Source organism: Furipterus horrens, unplaced genomic scaffold (assembly GCF_987537825.1).
Source record: "Furipterus horrens unplaced genomic scaffold, mFurHor1.1.pri manual_scaffold_15, whole genome shotgun sequence".
Taxonomy (NCBI): domain Eukaryota; kingdom Metazoa; phylum Chordata; class Mammalia; order Chiroptera; family Furipteridae; genus Furipterus; species Furipterus horrens.
Window position 1 is genome coordinate 13,395,740 of NW_028327185.1, and position 21,656 is coordinate 13,417,395.

General features: G+C 40.0%; 1 protein-coding gene across 2 annotated transcripts in view; it reads right to left on the reverse strand.

Moving 5' to 3' along the window:
- The window catches only part of SDCCAG8 (SHH signaling and ciliogenesis regulator SDCCAG8), a 169,482-nt gene that overhangs the window by 65,337 nt on the left and 82,489 nt on the right, over positions 1–21,656 (reverse strand). The window contains exon 14 of one of the 2 annotated variants that reach the window (XM_090263248.1): positions 1,172–1,299. The exons of the other annotated variant lie outside the window; for it this stretch is intronic. Coding sequence (XP_090119374.1) covers positions 1,172–1,299 — 128 coding nt within the window. The remainder of the gene's footprint in view (positions 1–1,171; positions 1,300–21,656) is intronic. 2 annotated transcript variants of the gene reach the window in all.

The following is a 21,656-nucleotide window of genomic DNA, read 5'->3' on the forward strand; positions in this document are numbered from 1 at the left end:
TTTTACCATGCCATCAAATACAGTGTACATTAAATGATGTGAAAATTACTATTAAGTGTAAGGCCCTTTCTTTCTTTGCAATTTTAGCGAAAGAAAAAAAAAAGCATACAGCATCCACAAAGCTAAATAAACCAAAGCACTAAAAAGTAAGCAACATTTTTCTGGAAGAGACAGGATCAATTAAACTTTTGTTTTAATAGGACAATCAGCACGGAGTATGTGGCGTGGAATTCTAATGAGTGATACTGTCTTGTTTTGACTCACACTGTCTGCGAACACCCAACTCAGAAGTGAAAAGAACTCCACAATGCTCCGACTGAACAAATCAAACTGCCTATTTTCAGAGTGCATTTTACTTTCAAATTAAAGGTAAGGAGTTACTGGCCAACTCAGCCTGCAGAATAGTGCCAATGTGATGAAAGATGGCAATTTTTCGCCAAGCTGCCAGCTGTGGTCAATGCCTTGTATTAGTGAATTTCAACAGCAGTTGTGAGAACTTGAAGAATGCAAAGGATTAAACATCACTCTAGATTGGGCTGGGGGGGAGGTGGGGGCGTCATGCAAATGCTAAAAATGTTCGAAGCTGCAAAGATTAAATAAAGGAACATATCAATTTGGAGCTACTGAATTACATCCAGCTGCGACAGTGAATTAAGAACCGATTAATGGCTAAAGCTTTTCTCCAGTTTGGATGCTGAAGCAAACTCATTAGGCTTTTAGAGTAGCTATAATGTGTGTACTGTGGGAACTGTGCAATGCTATTCAGGAGACTTTAACTGTAAGCTCAGAGCGTTTCCCGCAGAGCTTCTGATGCTATTTTCTTTATATAACATGTGTGCCTGAAAACCCAGCCAAAAACAAGCCCTTTGTTTTTCCACTTTGTTGTGGTCTCTCTCAGCTTTACGTTTCTTGAACACAGGTAAATAAACTCATAATCCAGATGGTGCAACAGATGTGGGAGCAGCACTCCGAAATCAACAGACAGTGGGCAATACTTTCCATTTTCTCGTTTAAACGCTAACTAATATGTAATTCGGAATCTCCGGTGTAGTTAGCATCTGCTCCCTTCGGCCAGCCAAAGGTTACAGGTGTTCCTGATGTCATTTCACAGTAAGGCGTGGGCCTGGCTTGTGAGCCGGTGCCCGGGCTCTAATCTCTCCCTACCACCTACCAGTCTTGTCCTGCTGGGCCTCCATTTGCTGTATCTTCTGTGTCAGCTCCTGCTCTCTTTGCCGGGCCTGAAGGGCTTGGGCCTTTGCTTCGTTGCTAAAGCTCTGCTGAATGCTCTCTTTTTCCAGTCTACAAAGCAGAGAGGAGACCGACAGAAATTCAATCTGCAGATGTACGCACCCCCTTCATCTCCCCGGCAGACCACAGAGAGCTGATATGCAGTAAATTGTTCAGCATAAGAAGACAACAGTCTTTCCACGCAATACCCCCCATCCCCGATTTAGGGAGAAAATCCAAAGGACTTTCCATGCAAGGTTAAGTACATGCCATAAATCCAAATGGACTAAAACGAAAACTAGAAAACTTCGTGACAATTGAATAATGGTATTTTGTAACTTGAAAACCCAAACGCCTTCCGCTATTACATTCTTAATGTTTTGTGCCACCAGTGAGGCTTTTATCTTGTGGCTGGTTAAGATTCCCCAAAGATTCTGGAGTTATAGGAATAGCACAGCTCAATACGCCCAAACTTAAATTCTGGAAACAAAGCTTTGTAGACGGCCTCTACTTTTCCTCCCAAACTTAAAACAGAATCTCCAGTGTAATGTAGGAGATGCAATCTAGAGGCAAGTAAAGGATTCCGCAGTACAACATGCATGTTTTTGTTAAATATTTTCACACCAGGCCACGTAATGTAAATATTTATATATTTACATTTACATAGACATATAAATATGAAGTGAATAACTTCCCCAGCACTTCATCATAAAATCCCTTTTTGGGGTCACACTAAAACTGCAGATTGGGGAGCTTATATAGTCAAAGACACTACGCCATCCCACTGTGATTGGATGTTCACTCTACCTATTGGGACCTAACGGTCAACATCCAATCACAGTGACTCCTGAGGAGGGAAACTTCCCGAACAGTTGGAACCTGACGGATGCGAAGGCCCTCCCAGTGGGCAGCACAGCGGATGCTGTATGATACTGCGCGCGCGCGCACATCACGCTGGTTCTTCCTACTCTAAATATGAGTAAGGGAGATAAGGGTTTCCTTCAATTAACTGGCTTAGTTATTTCCAACTCCTGATCCCCTTGTGGGCATTTCTCATCCATGCTGCTTCAGTTTACTAATTGAGATATTTACTGCCTTGCCGTTGCCAAACTAAAAATAATTCCATAAAGCTATCCCGACTAGTCTATGTACCGCTGCGGAACTTCAATTCGCTGGCTTCTAATTATAAAGCAGCAGAAGGAAAGCCCGTATTGAAGTTGATCAATGCATGTGGCGATGCTGTAGTGTAGAATTCCAGAATGAAAACACACCCACACCTCACTCAAATGGAACCACGAGGGGTCCATGCTGAAAAAGTGAAGAAAGGTCCCTTCTGGTGCTTCTAATAAAGACATCCCCTTGGACTCGCTCCAAGGTCTTGCCTGAGACTCAGTTCCAAACTGGTATATTGCAACAAATAGATAGTCACACTAGGACACTTTTCGCCTCCCTAGTCACACCGTGTATTTTGTGGCCATGGGTCACTGCACGTCTCTTTGTTTTCCTGGGATGCCCCACCCCCCCACCCCACCCCCCGCCACTCCTCTTATTTCCCTCACTTTCCAGACCCTGTCCCCCTGCTTAGAATACACTACTCCTTTAAGACACGCTCAAAATCTCCCCTTTCATTTTTTTCCTAGATGAACTACATATTCTTTTCTCAGTAACCTCAATATATGTTGTGCATATTTACATTCTACTAAGATAGCATTTATCCTACTTTAGTTACTGGTTTACACATCTGCCTTCTTTGTCACCTTCGTCTCTCTGTTCCCTGAGCCCAGCTCAGTGCTCGGTACATAGGATGTGGGCAGTGAGTGTTTATTGAATGGACGTTCTTACACCCTTACCCTAGCGGGAATGTAGGCTGCAGTCTCTATGGGAAGCTGGAGAGTCTGCTCAAGTCTCAGACGAGGAGGCACACACTTTTCGGTCATGTTAAAAAGACTGTCTAGCAGAGATGACTCTAACGGCTCTGCCATCTGGGGACAACGCTGCTGAGGGAGTCAGCCCAAAAAGAGTATCACAGACCCCTTCACCGAGGGAGGGAGACCGACCTGGGGCTCTGAGATCCCTAATAATCAGGTGACCATACAATGCATTATTCAAAACCAATATCCATTGGCAAGTAAAAAGGGGCACAATTAATAGTTACACAGGGACAACAGTCATAACTGGGACCATCCTTTGCAAACTGGGGCATATGTTTCCCCACATAAAGGGGTTCGCAGTCCCACCATCGGTTCGCAGCATGAGAAGCTGCCTAACTACTGATGCCCTCATGAATTGAAGAGAAAGAACTACGGTTACCGTGGTCTCCTAATACAACATCTTAAAGCAATACTCTACCAACAAATATTGAGTTACACAGCAACGTTTGTTTCTTGACTCCTTCTTCAACTCTCACTCTATTTAAGAAAACACACATTTTATTTTTCATTGCATAAAAACTTGGCATAGTTTTGCTTTCCTGCCTCCTTCCTCTCCCTTCCTCCTATGTTGCCTTTTCCCCTTGCAGGTTCTTTCTGACTTAGTAGGTGTTTCGTAAAATCTTAGAATGTTAGAACTGAAAGGGAATTTCAAATTTGTTTACTCAAATCCTCTCACAGTTGGAAAATAAAAGAGGATTGTAAATAATTAGAAAGATGTTCAAAGGTTACATTGTTAGTGATGTAAAGGCAAAGGTGAGATTTGAAATATGATTTAGGGAAACTTATTTTAGAACACTCGAGGGGCAATGCAATAATGGATTGAAAGAATTAATAAAAACCTCTTAGGTATCCAAGGAAGGGATTAGAGAAAAATCCAAATGAATACAATTGAATATTTATTATAACTCTATTATGTGAAAGACAATCTGCTAGGCACTGGGTCATATAAAGATAAATATGGCATAGTCCTGCCCTAAAAGAGAATCCAAGTAGCAAAAATAGAAGGTAGGATATGAAATACACCCCAAGAAAGGTAGAAAGAATAAACAACCAAACCATAAAAAAATGAGAGGTTATTTCCAGCTATGTTTAAGAGACTCATAAAGAATAGCTGAGCCCGTCTTCCTAACTGGTCTTCACTCAGTTCTCAAAACACATTGATCTCATTTAACCAGACTTGTGGTTACCCAATATTTTACAAATCAGAATGAAAGCTATGGCGGTAAAGAATTTCTTGGTTGCTATTCAAATGAGACTGAAAGATTTGTTCATAATAGCTAAGAACCGGAAACAACCTAAATGTCCACTAACTGCTAAATGGATAAACAAATTGTGGTATAGCCTTACAATGAAATACTCTCAATAGCAGTGATACAAAGGAACAAGCTATTATTACTTACACCACATGGATGAACCTCAAAAGCATATACTTAAAGAAGCCATGACCTGGCTGGTGTGGCTCAGTGGACTGAGTGCCAGCCTGTGAACCAAAATGTTGCTGGTTCAATTCCCAGTTGGGGCACATGCCTGGGTTGAGGATCAGGTCCCAGTTGGGGGCACACGAGGGGCAACTGATGGATGTTTCTCTCACACATCGATGTTTCTCTCCCTCTCTTTCTCCCTCCCTTCCTTTCTCTAAAAATAAATAAATCTAAAAATATTTATTAAAAATAAGTTATGAAAAGAAAGAAGCCAGACACCTAAGACATATTGTAAGATTTCACTTATATTACATTCTAAAAAATCACACCCTAGAGTGATGGATCAGTGTTGCCACAATCTGGAGATAGGTGACAGGCACAAGGGACTTTTTGTGTTGATAGTAATGTTCTGAATCATAATTATTATGGTTAAAACTGTGTAATTTGTTACAATACATTTAATTGCACAGTTAAAATTTTTTATTTTTATGATATTTATATTTACCTCAGTTGAGCTGATTTTTAAAGGACTAAAAACACTAGACTAGGAATATCCACCCTTTCCTCCCAGTTACCTGGTCCCCTGCAGTCACATGGGCACGTGTGGCCCCCGGCAGTGTTTCTTTGATAACAGTTAAGAGTTAAAAGGAGTAAACAAGCCCCTGATCAGCCTCAAACATGGACTAAGTATACACAGAGGGTTAGTCACTCTTTTTTTCCAATTATAGTTCTGGTTGATTATATTTCCTAAATATGTCTGCAATATAATCATTCCATTAAAAAAAAAGGGACTGACGAATAAACCTGACATTTTGGCTCCTCAGCTTTTCTGCATCATTTATTACTTTAAATCTTGCTGTTTTAAAAAATACCCACTCTGCAAAGTAAAAACAACTATTAAAAAGATTTTTATGTACATTTTTTATTTCACAGCTACACTAAAGACTAAAGTTGCTGATGATCCTAAAGTTTGTCAATGAATCTGGGACAGAAGTGACGAAAGTCTCAAGTCTAATCTGAGAACAAGGTCCTAGGAGTGGTGGTGATTTGAGTCACCAATTCCATCTGCCATGTTTCTATTTACTTTTTGCTGGGGACTGAAGTTCCAGTACTGGACATAGAGCCTTTTTGATTAAAAGAGGGTCCCCTTTGTAAAGTACTCTATAGAGAGCTTCTTGACAAGAGCATTCTGATGTGACAAAACTCTGGAGACCATTTATAACATGTCTGCTCTCTGAGAGCCGTTCCCGATGGACTTACAGAGAAGGAGCAGGGAGGCCTGGCGGCCGCTGTGCATTAACACACATGATGACCATCTGTCCTAATATTGGTGATAATATCTTTGACCACTTGGTGAACATCATTGGTGTGCTGGAGGTGTTTAATAATTGGTCTCCAGGGGTGGGGTGGGTGGGACTTCCCTCATTTATAGTATTTGCCAATTTTCAGTGTAAATACTTCTACCATGGCCGGTTTCAAGCTACCAAGGCGTCATCACTGACCACAGAGTTGGGAGGAAATACACACGACTGGCTTGCATGAGTGTGTCCCTCCGGCACATCCCTGTAAGGGGTGGGGTGGCCTCTCCCAGGCTTCTCCACTGTGAAGTTACCGCATCCCTGTGTGTAATTATGTACCAGGCAATTCGTGGGGAGATGCGAAGACCATCCGCCTCCTCGCCCAACTCTCAGCTGCTAGTTCTACAGCTAATGATGACTTTCCTACTCTAACAGTCTTTCTTATCCACTAGCTAATATCGTGCTGAAAGGAAGAGCTTTCCCTTTTCTCTTATTTCTTAATTTATTGATATCAGCATGGAATCACGGAAATTCCATTATGATCATTATTTACTTTTATGTTCAACCCATCCTAGATTTGGCCAGTGGGAACGACTTAAGCTGGCTCCTGTGCAATATGTAGCTATTATTCTTATTCACTTCCTGGCTTTCTATCCCCACAAGACGGTCCAGGTTCGCTTTAATTAATTAATTAATCAATTTCAATTACAGTTTATACCCAATATTATTCTGTGTTGGTGTTAGGTGTCCAGCACAGTACTTAGACAATCTCACCTTGTACTGTTCTTGTACCAGTCTTGGAATCAATTATTTGTCCAAGGAGCTCTTGTGCTTTTTAGTGGAGAATGGTGTTTAGAAACCACGATTTGTCACTAGGTGGTGCTCATTGCTACTGAGAAGCCTGCTTCTTGGTCACCTTAGTAGACACAGCCGGGATATGAATATACACATAAATGTATAAATATAACTATCCTCCTATATGTGTTTATATGAATATATGCATATACATTTACCCTGTTTCCAGTTCCAATCCAACAACATAATGGAACCTCTTCTCCCCTCTTTCCATAACTAACTTCCTTCCTCAACAGTGAGAAACTTGGCTCCCATTACCTTCAGCATATTTACTCACTTGCTCAGACTCAGAATACACAGAGAGTACTTTCAAAATTGCTCATCTACTATGGGAAGCAAATCTACTCATAACTAGAATCAAATATTTGCTCACAGTTTTTTTTTTTTTTCATATGCACATACCATTTTCAGCTGGTTCTCTTTGTGTTTTGGGAACATTACAGCTTGAGAGGAAATGGAGCACAGCAGAAAACTCAGAGCTAGAGGATCGGGGTATGCCATCTATCTCCTTATTATCCATGGGACCACAGACAAGTAATTTATTGCTTTTAACCTTGGGGTTCTTCATTCCAATAGGACAGAAAAAAATCCTACCTCAAAGGACTGATATTATTTATTGATGCTTACCTTAAGCTAAGCTCTTCACATATAATCCTTTATTTAACCCTCACACAACTCCCTTATGAGCCTGCCTTTGTAAGTGAGGAAACTGAGGCCTACTTGTTCCAAGTCCTCCAGTTATTTTTGAGGCCTACCTGGCCCCAAATAAAAGTCCACAGTTTGAATGTCTATGCTTCAATCTCTTACTTGATCGGGATGCAGAGACATGAGAGAAAGTTGAATGTAACAAGAGTCTTATTTCAATTATCCGCACGCGTGTGTTTATGTGTGTCCTTTACTACCTGCACTGTCCACCCTGACAGCCAGTGCCCATGGTAGTTCTCCTGCTCCCCATTTCTCTCACACGTTATTGGGCCACTTCCTTCTACAATGACACCATCAATTTCTTGAATCTTCCTTTAATAAACATATCAACCTTTGCAAAATCACTGGGAGGCTCACAAAAACATCTCCTTCCTCAAGTAGGTCACAGACCCAGGGGCAGATAAGGCATGCACCTCTTACCTGGACTCTTAAGTGCCTGAAGAACAGAAACCTTTGTTTGGATCACTAATCTATCTCAAGAGCCTGGATGGTCCCTGGCACAGCTATGTGGCCAACATATATTTGATGAACAAATGAATAAATGAGTGAATGAATGAATGAAGGAGTGTTAAGAGAAAATATTAAGTGGCATCACAGATTTAAGGGTCCCCTTGTCTACTGCTCCAAAGAAAAAAATGGGATAAGATAATTCCTATTTTAGCCAATAATTTAATTTATTACTGTTATTGATGATGATAAAATAAAACTAATAGTAAAATTAGTAGAGAGCATGATGTCTTTCATGCTTGAGACACAGATGACGTACTCGTTCTCACATTGGCGCAAATGCAGAAATACTGGGGTGGAACTAACAGGGACAGAAAAATACAACAAGACTTGGATTCAGTAACCCCTACTTCCTCAAGTGTGCATAAAACTTAATGGCATCATACATGTTCCCAAGAGTAAATTATTTCTAGTTGCTTCACTGAAAAAGTATGTCAGAATTTTAAGCACAACGTTGAAAGATGAGTTATCAGATGAGAGAACAACTCATTTCTAGGAAAGGAAGCAGAAATAAAAGGAGGTCAACTTCTTTCAAAGAATAAATACAAAAGAAAGGAAATAACAGAAACATCCCTAAAATAATCTTTCCTCAAATAATGTTCTCTTACAGTATCTCCAGAATAACCTGAAAACTCTTGACTAGATATTGCCTGCTTCCATTACACCTTCTGTACAACTTGCATTTACTTGAAACAAAGCCCAACCCTTACCAACTCAGCCCCACACGTCTGTGCTATTTCACAGAGCACAATCAAATTCACTGACCTCTCTATTCTTCATGACAATTCTGCAGCTCAGGGAGACGGAGCCGACATCACTGTTTGACAGATGAGGCATCTCAAGCTCAGACAATGAAGAAATTTGCTTGATGCCCACAGCTAGTGGTAAGGGGCACAGCTAGAACCAGAACCCATCTTGTCACTCCAAGTTCAGTGTCCTTCCCATTCCATGGCCTCACAGGAGAGGTTGAGTCCAACTCTGTTGGCCATCACTCAACAAACACTTATACGCCACTTTTTGCCATGCACAAAAAAATGGGGATGCATCAGTACACAAGACATAGACCATGACCATGTCTTCAAAGAGTTCCCAGTCTAGTAAAGAAAACAGACAAGAAAGAACAGCTGAAATGGTATGGTAAACACGAAAATAGAGTTCTATTCCTGCTATCGTACAGGTGGCTAGGACAAGAGTTGGAGAATAGCTAGGTACAGTGAGGAAGGACTTCAGGAAACTTTAAAAATTACAGGCTTAAAGTGAGGTGTAACTACCCATCCAAGGAGGAGATGAACATTGTTACCAGGGAAGCAGACAACAGTGCAGAGGTCCAGGGAGGAGCGGGAACCAGGTGCCTCTGGAACGTCGCACACAGTGTGGGCACAAACGGGGGGCTGAATGTGTATGTTGCGGGGCAGAAGCGAGCAGTTGGTGGAGGCAAGACGGAAGAAAGAAGGGACCAGAGACGTACGCAGAAGCCAGAACATGTGCTATTTTTAAGGACTTCATCCTGAGGGAAGTAGGGAGCCAATGTAGGGTTTGAAGCAGAGGAGTGTTGTGATCACACCCGAGCTGCAGAAAGATCACTGTGGCTGAGTGCGGGGAACAGATGGGGGAGGGACGGCAGCGGAAGCCAGGAGGGCACTTACTGCTGCAGCAACAGCAAGAGCAACTTCTGTCATTGTTTCTCAGCTGCAGTGGGCACCAGCGGCGGGCACTGTCCACTGACCAGTCATCAAATACACATTTCAGTCACTTTCAGCCTTAACAGTTTTTGATAGCTCAGTGGTGTCTGATGCATTCAGTGACTGTGGGGAGCAAAGTTCCTGTGGACAGCCAGGCCCCCCCATATTCCACCTGACAGTTCCATGGACCCAGTTCATCAGACTAAAGAATGTAAATTAGATCATGATTTTGCCTTTGCATCACATATTGTCAAAATATTCATATTCTCCATCTCTGACTTTTCTGTGTAAACTCATCACTTCCGCTTACCCTGGCCTTTCTTCTCTGAAAAATATCAGTTTATAAACATATTCCCAATAACTAATGCTTCTGATGAGTAACATCAAATTAGACATCAGTAGGAGGCTCTATATTATATATTATAATGGCACTTCTGTAGCCTGCCAAAAGGTATGCATCACTGTCAAATTGGAGCGCAACTGATTGGAAAGGTTTCTTTTCTATTATTAAAATGCCTTTGAAATTAATTTCTAGGATCCATTACTAAATGGGGAACATATTGGTTACTTCATGGCTATTAAATTTATTCAGAAATATGCTATAATAGCCATGACTGCAATTAGTAAATGAATTTTATAATATCTTACTTCTCAAGCATGAAATAAAGCTTCACTTATCAGGAACGCTGGCAGATAAGATACTCCACATGAGAAAAAGTCTCAGGTATTAGATCCACAAGAACCCATTTGCGGTAGAACTATGTCTGAAATACATTAATTCTGTCTCTACACCAAGTATAGCAAACTCTTCTGGATAACCACGGTCCATCATTTCAGATGAGGTCGGCCTGCTTGCTGTGGCGCTTCCTGCTGCTGAAAAGCTCCCAGGGCTCCCTGCTCACCCTGCTGTCTCCGTGTGCCTCACACAGTGGCTGGGGACAGAAGGCATTCAGGCTTCGTCGCGCAGAAGGTCTCAGGTGCTATTCTAGAGAACCAGAAAGCACACAGAAGCATACTGATCTGCATCTTGTAACTGTTTATGGGCTGTTTTGCTATGACTTGCTGCCATGTTATTCGTTTTGTTCTGAAATTTTTTTTTTTTTTTTAAATACCTAGAAACAATGCCTTAGGATAGTTTCCACTGATTCCACACAGAAAAGTGCAAGGGGCTTTGCAATAGTTATGTGCTTCTTAAAAGTACGTTTAAATTTATATCTCAGCTTGTAGCTATGTGTCTGCTGGCTGCGTTCACCAGAAGTCTTAGTTTGAGTAAGTGGGGCACCGCCGTACTAAGGACAGTAGAGTTGTCGCTCTTGCGGAAGTTGCGGGCCTCAGCCCAACACTCGGTATGCGGGTGTAGAAATCAGGACGGTGCTCTGTTGGCCAACCTTGGTTCGAAAACAAAAACACAGTTCGTTTGTCCAGCTTGACTGAGATTCCCCTTTTTGCCCACAATTCTGGAGTTGAGAAGTACCGATATCCAGAGAGAAAAGGGACTTGAGCCCAAGTTTTCAGATTCTTATTGTGGTGTAAGTCTCTCTCTTCTAAGTAAGAGAGTCATTGTTCTTGCTGCAGGAATTAGGTCATTTTCTCATCAAAACATTTTCCCTTTTGGTCATTTTATGATTTGACGTTACTTCTATGTGGCTTGTAACGCATGTGCCTTTATTCTTACCTACACCCTTAACTGTTTCCTTCGTTTCAGTAACGTGTCTGCTGGATTTCGCTCCTCCTCTAGCTGTTTCTAGGTTCTGCTCCTCGCCATTCTTGTGCAGAGCCGACCCTTCTATTCCTGAAGAGCTGCTCCCCCTTTTATTCTAAATCTATAGCCAAACTCATCCTATAAGACAGCCTGTCAGGGCCAACCAGAACCAGGGGAATTCCTGCTCCGAGCAAAGGAATACAAGCGATAAACATCCTAAAATACCTATAAAAAACAAGCTTGGCCCTTGTCCCTTAGCATGGAAGTTCCACTGCCAGCAGGGCTGGGTCACTCCTTTGTGCACAATGAGGTGTGTGTGTGTGTGGGGGGGGGTGTCAGCCAGACCAGACGTCAGAGTCCCAATTCCTCCATTTACTAGCTGTGGACCTGAGCCAGTCACGTACCCTGGCATTCAGTTTGCCCAGATGCAGAACAGGGTTCATGACAGTACCTCTCTCCATAGGAGAGGACTACCAGGATATTATATGTTGGTGACAGTACAGCACCAGCACACTGCAAGTGTTTAAACTATATTAATTAGTGCCATTATTATTGTAATCATTATTAATTCCTAAAAGATGACTATTCCTGGTGTAAAAAAAAAAAACCTTGAGGAAAGAATACACGATTTCCCGAATTTACTGATAAAAGCGGCCTAGGGGCGGGTGGTGCTCACAGTGGGTGAGAGCGTGGACTTTGGGCACACGTGGGCCTGGCTTTGAGCTGTGGCTCCCCGTGCACTAGCTGTGGGACGCTGGAGAGGACCCTCCATCGAAGGCTCCTCTTCTCATTTAATAAAACGATGTTATCAGCATATTATCAGTAGTGAGATACTCCACATAAGGCAAGCAGCAATGTCCAGCCCAGATCCCCAGCTGAAAGGTGTCTAAACTCAACTAGTAGACTGGAATCTGGGTATTTAACTGTCCAGTTGATTTTCCACAGCTCTTAACAGGTGAAGGCAGACACAGGACGGTAAGATGTGGAAGGACTCGCTGTAATGTGCTGGTGGTGCAGCTGATTGCTCAGCTGCTCTTGGAGTAACAACCAGTAAGTGATGATTCCTCTATTCTCCTCCTCCTGCTCCGCCTCCAAGTGACAGTTCTTCAGAAAAAGACTAATCGAAGTTAGCCTGGCTACTGGCTCCAAAATTAAAGAGAGAGCTGACATGATTTCCTTGTTCTTCTAGAATGACTCCAACTATTACGGAAGTAGAATTCAGGGCTTATGCTCATGAGAAACCAATGACATTACAGTGGGTTTTGTGGGAAAACTCCAGAACTCCAGGGCCAGGGCTACAGTGACCCAGGTGGCAGCCACGCCACATGTGGCCACTGAGCACTTAAATGTGGCTAAACTGACTTACGATGTGCTGCAAGTATAAACAGTACACACTGGGTGGTGCAGAATTAGGAAAACAAATAGTAAAGACATCTAATAAGTTATACTGATTACGTGTTGACATACTATTTTCTATATAGTGGGTTAAATAAACTATGCTATTATAATGAGTTTCACTTGCTTCTTTTTAAAACATGGCTATCAGAAAATTTAATTTCCGGATGTGGTTTGCATTTTGTGGCTCCCATTACATTTCCATTGGGCAGTGCTGGTCTAAGCATAACCTCTTCCCCTGCTTCCCTAAAGCAAAGCATCATTTTTAACTCTGATCATCCAGAACTCAGGATAATCATGTTGCTCAAAACTGCTAATGTTAAGTGCCTCATGAAGGTAGCACATCTTCTATCTTTTTTTTTTTTTTTTTATAAAAAGCAAAAACTATTAAAATAACAGATTTTTACCTCGGTAAATTTCTCATTGAAAGAAGAAACAAAGGAGAATTCTAACAGAACTAAGAATAGTTAAAGCTGCAGTAGCAGCGCCTTTTTTTTTTTTTTTTTTGTAAATTAGATCTGATTTGAAGCATCTCCCAAAATACAGTCATATTTAAAATTAACTTATAAAGCATATTAGAAAACTATTCAATACTGCCAAGATGGCAAATTACAGAAAAATGTCCAGTTATGTACATGGATTACAGATACCTAATAATTTAATGTGCATACAATTGGAAAATCTTTGTCATTTAATAGTCTTTCTGTAATTGTTGAATGGGAAAAGCAAATTCTCTAAGAGATTTTTTTCCCCCATGGATTTCTTCCTGAAATCTCAAGTAATCATCCCCATATTTTTAATTAATTACTTGTTTCTTCTAAGAAATACATCCTTTCAAAGTTTACCAATAGGACTTGTGGTTATATTAGTCAGCCCATCAGTCAACCAGCGTAATAATTATCCCCTTGCCTGGTGAGGTCATCTGATGCCTCTCTTGTTTTCACTTTTTGCAAAACATTATCTGCACCCTGGCTGGTGTGGCTCAGTGGATTGAGCTCTGGCCTGCAAACCAAAGGGTCACCAGTTCAATTCCCACTCAGGGCACATATCTGGGTTGTGGGCCAGGTCCCCAGTTGGGGGTACACTAGAGACAACCACATATTGATGTTTCTCTTCCTTTCTTTCTCCCTCCTTTCCCCTCTAAAACTAAATGAATAAAATCTTAAAACACACACACACACACACATACACACACACAAAACATTATCTGCACTTTGTGGAATATGAATAAGCCTGTGTATGGTTTCAAAGCTCTACAGAAATTGCTGGAGCTTATTGGTTGTTGGAAATATAATTCAAGAAACCAGGAAAGGGGGGAGGTGGGAAACCCAGACCCACACATAGTGGGCCTTTATGAGAATCACCATCCCAGTCATCATTATCATTACAAGACCAATAAAAGCTGCTTGATACAATTATAAATTATAGGTACCTTCAAGGGTATTTACAGGAACACAATATGAATGCTAAACTTCTCACCTCCTCAAGCTCACTGCCCATGAATTGCTCCATTTCCTCACAATATATGGAAGGAAATACACAGAAGGGAGGGATATCAAATACCAAGAGTTTGGGGATAATGAAGTCTATTTCAGAGTCTGATTTGGGGGCCCATACTTTAAACCTGTGCCAGTAATTCCTGGCAGAAGATGATCTAAAAGGACTTACATCCCAGTGTCCATAGTATCTAATTCTGTGAAGTTGTATTCTAAGACTCAAGCTTTGAAAGGTACCCCAATCCAATGTACTGACTGGCATCTAGTTTTTAATTGTCGAATTTATTTCCAAGAACTATGAACATACAAAGGCAATGCTGAAGCAGTAGATATGGAAGACCTTACTGTAATGTGACTCTGGCAGAGCTGCTAACTTTTTAAGTCAGCGATTTCCAACCAGGGCTCTACAAGAATTTTTAAAATGTGCAGTACCTGACTGTTTAGTTGGGGCACCGACCTCATTTCTCTTAGATTGTAAAATAAAAAATCATAACAGCCAACACAACAATACTGTCCAGTGTGAATGAATCAAAAGAATACCTTTTTTTTTTTTTTTTTTTTTTGCCAGATCGATAAAAACATATTTTTTGGTGTGCTTCAAAAATTTACTAGTCAAGGAACATGTATAAATGACCCATGGACATGGACAATGGGGTGGGGACTGACTGTGGGAGAAGGTGTGGGTGGGGTGGGGGGGAGCAATGGGGAAAAGAATGGGACAACTGTAATAGAAAAACAATAAAAAATTTAAAAAAATAATAAAATTCCAGCTCTATAGAGAAAAAAAAAGTAATTAGTTTATGTGACCCACGAGGTGAAAAAGGTTGAAAATAGCTAGATTAAGTAATAGTCAAAAATGGTCCGCCCCCCTCATTTCCGTTTCAGATGCCTGAGTGAATGGAAATTGAAAGTTACCTACCTACCTGCTCTGCTCATGAATGAAAGGGAGGTCAGGGGCTCTGGCGGGGAGTGAATCCCAGAGCCACTGATGAGGTAAGAAAACAAATAATTCCCACGTGACAACTTTCAGCTGTCCTACTTGTGGTCACATTAGTCAGCCCATCAGTCAGCCAGCTTGATAATTATCCCCCTGCCCAGTGAGGTCATCTGATGCCTCTGTTGTTTCACTTTTTGCAAAACATTATCTGCACTGCGGCTGGTGTTTAGATCATTTAGATTAGTCTTTCCCGAAGTATACAGTGATCCCTCACTTATCATGGGTATTGCGTCCACCCCCGCCCCCCGCCGCAATAGGTGAAAATCTGCGAAGTAGGAACCTTACATTTATTTTAGTATTTACTGTACAGTACTGCAAAATCCCACGATATAGCGAAAAATCCATGATAAATAATTAAACATGTTTTTAAAAATCCCGTGATGCAGTGAGGCCGCGATAAGTGGACCGCAATATAGAGCGGGACTGCTGTATTCCCCAAAACCTAATTCCTGAAAAATATGGAGGAACTTAAGAGACAAGTTTCCATAAGTCATATAAATTTGGACGAAACCAAAAACCAAACTCCTTCCAAACAGTATCACCACGTGTGTTAGCATATTAAAGGTTTGGGCAACACCCACTACCAGAGGCAACATATATATAATGGATAAAACTCTATTCTGGAAACTGACTGCCCTGGTTTGCATCTCAGCTCCACCACCTTGACCTTGGTCAAGATATTAACCTTCATATACCTGTATTCTTATCAGTAAAATGGGGTTCCTGACAGAATCTACCCGAAAGGTCATTAGAGACTGAGTTCATGGGAGTAATGTGCTCACCACGGAATAAGTAGTGTGTCCGGGAGCTATCTTTACCACTAACCCAGGAGTTTTCCAAAGACTTGTAATTGCTGTTTGGGAACTAATGCTCTTGGTTTTTTGTTTCAAGAACTAGTTACTAAGTGCCAAAATCCAAAAAGAAAATCACTTTCCTTCTGCAACAGGTTGTGCAGGAGTTCTAAAGATGGATTTTAATGGGTTTAATCATATTATCGGTGAAGGAAAAGGAGTGGAATGTGGAAGACAGGGAAGACCACGGAGATGGGGAACCTACTTTTAGCTTCTACTAAAATAACTGCTGACTTCAGGCAAGTTGCTGAGCTTCTCTGCATCTCAGACCTCACGTGTTATAATGACTGTTGGACTAGATGGGTAGTTTCATTAAGTCATTCACTGACAATGATCTTGGGTTAAGAAAAGTTTATAAGTCTAAATACTTCTTTTTAGACTTTACACACATGCCATGTCATTAAATTAACCTTACTTTGTGTCCACTAGGTTGTAGGATACCTATAAAAAAGAATCATGCCCTATTCATTTAAAAAATGTATAGTGCCTGGTGTAGCTGGGATAGAACATGCACTCAGCAAATGTTGAATGAATATCTGTTTAACAGCAATTCACCCATTATCCCTTCATTCAAAAAAAAAAAAAAAAAATCCCAGACTACGATGATGTAAAACATTATGCTGGGTACAACTAAGTTTACCTCTTTCCAGAAAGCTATTAGCTCCACCTATAGAGAGCTTGCAATTTAATTTGTGGGATGCATATCATGCGATGACACTAATTGCTGCAGTTTCTTTTTACTGCCTTTCAAATTGACTCCCATAATTCAGGTCAGGTTCATGGTGTTATTTCACCCAGCACACCATGCTCATGGCATTATTCTATAAAGGTGTTCGGTAACTATGATGGAAGAGATGGCAACATCAGCACATTACAATTAAAGCAAGTACGTCCAGTCAAGTTTATGTAAAATTTTAGATTCATAAGACTATCTATTTAGATGAGGACTTCTTAACAAATGTGGGGAAAGAGGCACATCTTGAAGCTGATTTTAAAATATGGGTTATCAATTTCTTTTATTAGAAGAAAACTTACCATTTTTTTTTCAAATAGGTAAGTTGTTTATAGCCTCATCCAATCTTAAAATATAAAAAGACCAAAAGTATTGATCTCCATAAACTACTTAGGTTTAAGTAGGCATCTATAACTGCTAATCAAATTTCAGTTCTTTCTTTTCACTGACAAAAGCATGTCATGGATCATAAATATGATCTCTAAAATCAAAATGTCCCCAAACCCCCAACCCTAGTCAAACATAACCTTTTGTTCCAGATGAGCTGGAGAATGTGAACAGAGTGCTCACCGAATTTGCTCTGAGTATCAATCTTGGTTTAATGTGTGCAGCAATTCTTGCAGATAAATTACTACACCATTAAAATCTGAAAATAATTGTGCCTTTTCATCCTCTCTCCCAGTGACTGCTCCATAACAGCCCCTCCTCTGTTGGCATCTCTTGATCAGTAATGAAAAGAAGTTTTCAAGGACAACAGCGGCAGACAAGGACCCACGTAAATGGCGTGCATGTGACCAGACAGATGACTAGCAGGGATGTCTGGGGTTTGCAGAGGTAGAGTTTAATTTTAATAGGTCTGAGAAAGTAAGGAAGTCCTCCTCCCTGCCCCACTGTCTTCTGTTCCTGTTGTCCATGCTATTTGAGTTTGCAGGTGTCTGCCCGAAGGCAGGTCACTGAAAGTCAGAGGAAATTGGGGCAACCTCAGCCACAGAAATTAACCTGCAGATCAGGGCAGGCAAATGAGTATCTTAGAGAGAGCATTATTCCAATGCAGACCAACAAACTGGACTCTGCAAAATTAACAGAGACTCAGAACAACAAAAGCAACCAACAACCTCTATCCTAACACTGCAGATTTCTTAGATATTACAGATGTCACCCAGAGAAGCACGCATTGGCTTCCCATATGCGAACAGAACTGAGGCATCACAAAATACATCTGAATGGAATGTTAACCTTCACTTAATTTCTTTTTTCTTTTCCTTGCTGACGACACAATTTTAGTATTATCACAACAGAGCTTCTGGCTGGAAAAAAATTAAATTAATGGCTGGATTAAAAAAAGCTTAGAAACTTAAAAAAAAACAAAACAACTTTTAAATATCTCTACTTGATGGTGTCAAGAGCCAAGATAAATGTATTTCGATTGCAACTTCCAAACTAAACTCACAAATTACTACCATTATGCTAAGTGTTAGCTACCCCACTGTGCAGTTTTGCTTTGTGAATTTTTACCTTCCTCTACGAACACTTTTAGCCACTGATCGCACAGCCTTTCAATGTTTTCTGCCTTTTCCTTTAAATAAACTGGCTCTGGCTCCTTCCATCTGGTTCCCCTTCCGTCAGCAACCCTGCACCTGTTCACACCTCCTCTCCTGTTGGATTCCACTGAACATTCCCTCCTCTGCCAGGGCTATTCTGGCACTCACAACCTTTCTGTCATTCAATCCATCTGTCAGAAGTGAACTTTGTTTACCGCAAGCTTCTGCTTTCTTCTTCAAGAAGCAAAGCCCCTCAAGGTCATTGTCAAATGAACTGTCGGCGTGGATTTAAATCCTCTACCGCTAACCAGCAGAAGAGGAAGCTCTGTTGTGTAATGTACTTGTGAAAATTACTTTTGGGTTCGGGAAGACAATGATTCGGAGTGAAAGTAGTAGAGAGGGTGTTTTAATGATCATTTGTAAAACCAGACAGCTGATATGCATACTTCCTTCATGTGTGTCTGCACTTCTTATTATATCGAGTAGGAACTAGATGCATACGAAGCAAAATAAAAGTTTTAAAGTGAAATCAAAATATCACAAACAAGCTTACACTATATAAAAATTCCTTCATACTATACAGCATTAACTTGAGGAATAAATATTTTCACTAATGAATTAGCCAAGGAAAAGAGTATTCCAGTTAGGAAATTTTACACTGAAATGCTTAAAATGTACAAATGTGTACCATTTCAATTATCAGCTATATATTGACACACAGCTCCATCACTGCTTTGAAAAACTTAACCCATAATATACAAATCAATTCATGTGCATTTTAAATTCCATCGTTAAAAAATAAACAGCTCTGCTTAAATAATATTCAAATATATTCTACCAAACAAATACATCATCTCTCTGAAGAAATATAAGTTGTATCAGTGGCCATTCTGAGAAAAAAAATAAACTCCTAGAAATTAGGTAAAAATTATGTTCTCAATTGAATTTATTCTGTGTCCTCTACAGCTACTGAGTATTCACCCTCCTTCCTGAATCAGACATAAAATCACTTGATGGTGAATTATTTACTAATAATTTAGATGGTCATATTCTTTAGAAAAAACAATCATTCAATTAAAATGTCTTAATAACAAAAAGAGATCACTTTTTACGAGAAACTATATGGCAAACATTTTAACTAGAGCAAATGTGAAGATAAATGTGAACCTGAGTGGTACTTCATTCATAATGCTGCTGTTTATAGTACGAAGAATTATCTCAAGATTTAATCTTATTGCATATGTTTTTATCAAGTAAAATTAATCAAGTCTGTTAAATTTCCTAAATTCTTTTTGGAAAAAATTAAAATTCAAGTTTTTATCATTGACAAAAAATTGAATGCTGGCTTTATGAATAAAAGCAGTCTAAAAAATGTGTAACTTAAAATTTAAATCTTAAGGTTTTGATTTATCAAATATTTATAATTTATAAAACATATTTTACCAGAGCAGTTTTTCAGCCATGTTCAAGGAAATTATTGTGATGCTAAATATAAAAGCAAAAACTAAAGGACAAGAAAGCTTAAAATCCAAGTGCAGAGACATTCTTTTTCAGCTCTATTTCAATTTTACTACTTGTCTCCAAAATACCCTATAGCCTATAAATCGTTCTTACGCAATATGTATAAAACATAATACATGGATTTTGAATGCAAAGCATGTTTCCTGAGAAGTGCTTTCTCTGTCATCTTCCTAAAACGTTATTTCTAAATAATTTCTCTTCATGGGGAGAAAAATCTCAGAAATAGTGTTTCCTTTACCCAGCAAGTCTGTTAATACTTCACTGGGTGTTTTTCCCCTTTAGTGCAGTCTGGGCTTGATGGCAGTTTGGTTCGTTACCTGGATCCCTGCTTCTGAATAGCATGGAGAGGGTACTGGTAATTTGATCACTTGCATGGTCTGATTTGCTATATAAAAGAAAAAAGTATTAGCAAATTGCTAGTTTAATAGAGGCTGCTTAAGTCACCATGATGGAACTCTTCGTACTTAGCAAATTGCATTTCAAAAACACACTAGTAGGCTTGTTTTGGAAATTTGTATGGTAAGAACATAAACAAATGAAAAGCACTCAGTTCAACATCACACAGATGCATGAATGTATACAAACACACACACACACACACACACACACACACACACACTTCTCCCCTCCATAAATACAGAAATACAGAAGGAAAAGAAAAGGGAAGTCATATTATGATTATTTTTACAAATGGATAATTTAAGGAATTCAAGAGTACTGTTTATATTTACCTCCCTAATGTGTAATATACTTCCATTGTCTTTTACACAGAAAAACCAGGACAAAGTTTGAGCTAGTTCGATGGCACACCTGAAACAAACTGTACAGAGAGCATGACAGAGGCATCGCAGCCAGCCTGCCAGGATGCACTGCAGCACAGAAGAGCCGTTTCTGAGGGCGCTGGGAGGTGAAGACAAGAGCTGATGTTGTTCGTGTTCTTTAATATCAGTTTTCCTAAAACAGCATATGGATGTAGGATGGAAGGTAAAATATTTAAACTCCTTCATAAAGAACTGACCTTAATTTCTCTACATTCCGAATGACTAACAGTCCCACTTTTCTAAGAATTGAAAGTGATGAAAACACTGTTAGTTTTCTCTGGTTTCTTGATTTTTCTGCCTATCTATTTGTGAAGTCTTTTAACAACAGAGGATATTCATTCTTCCACCCCCTTCCTCAGTTACCTTAAGGCAAAGACCTTCTTTCGGATGTGGAAACATTTGCAGGACTGCAGGACAAAGAACTGAGACATTTTCACAGACTTGATCAAGGGGAAAAACGGATTTGCGAGATTCTGTTAAGAGTAGGAAGAGACTAAATGACAAGTTTAAATCTGCCACAATAATTTACTAATGTGCTGCTATATCAAATAAGTCTAATTTTTTGACAGCACCAAATTAGATTTATTGCAGAAACTGCTGCATAAATAGCATATGGCTATGTTATATCACCTATTTCAATTTCTGGTAATGTTCCCCCTCCTCCTCCAAAATGAATAAATTGAGCCAAGCTACAAACCTCCTGCAGAAAGAGAAATACACCATTTCAAAAACAGATGTAGAGATCTGGATTTCTTTGTTAAAGACAGAGCTCTGGCATGAACGTCCCAATTCTATATGAAAAACACGACTCCCTAATAAGTCATTAAGTGAAACAGGTTCGTCGTTTCCTTTCATTTCTTTCAGAATGACTTAATTTTTGTTTTAAGGTTTGGGACTCTGAATTAGGCTCAACACTTTGATGTTGAAGCCACAGTTACACAGAGGGAGAAAGAAGGGCAACTGACCATGAATC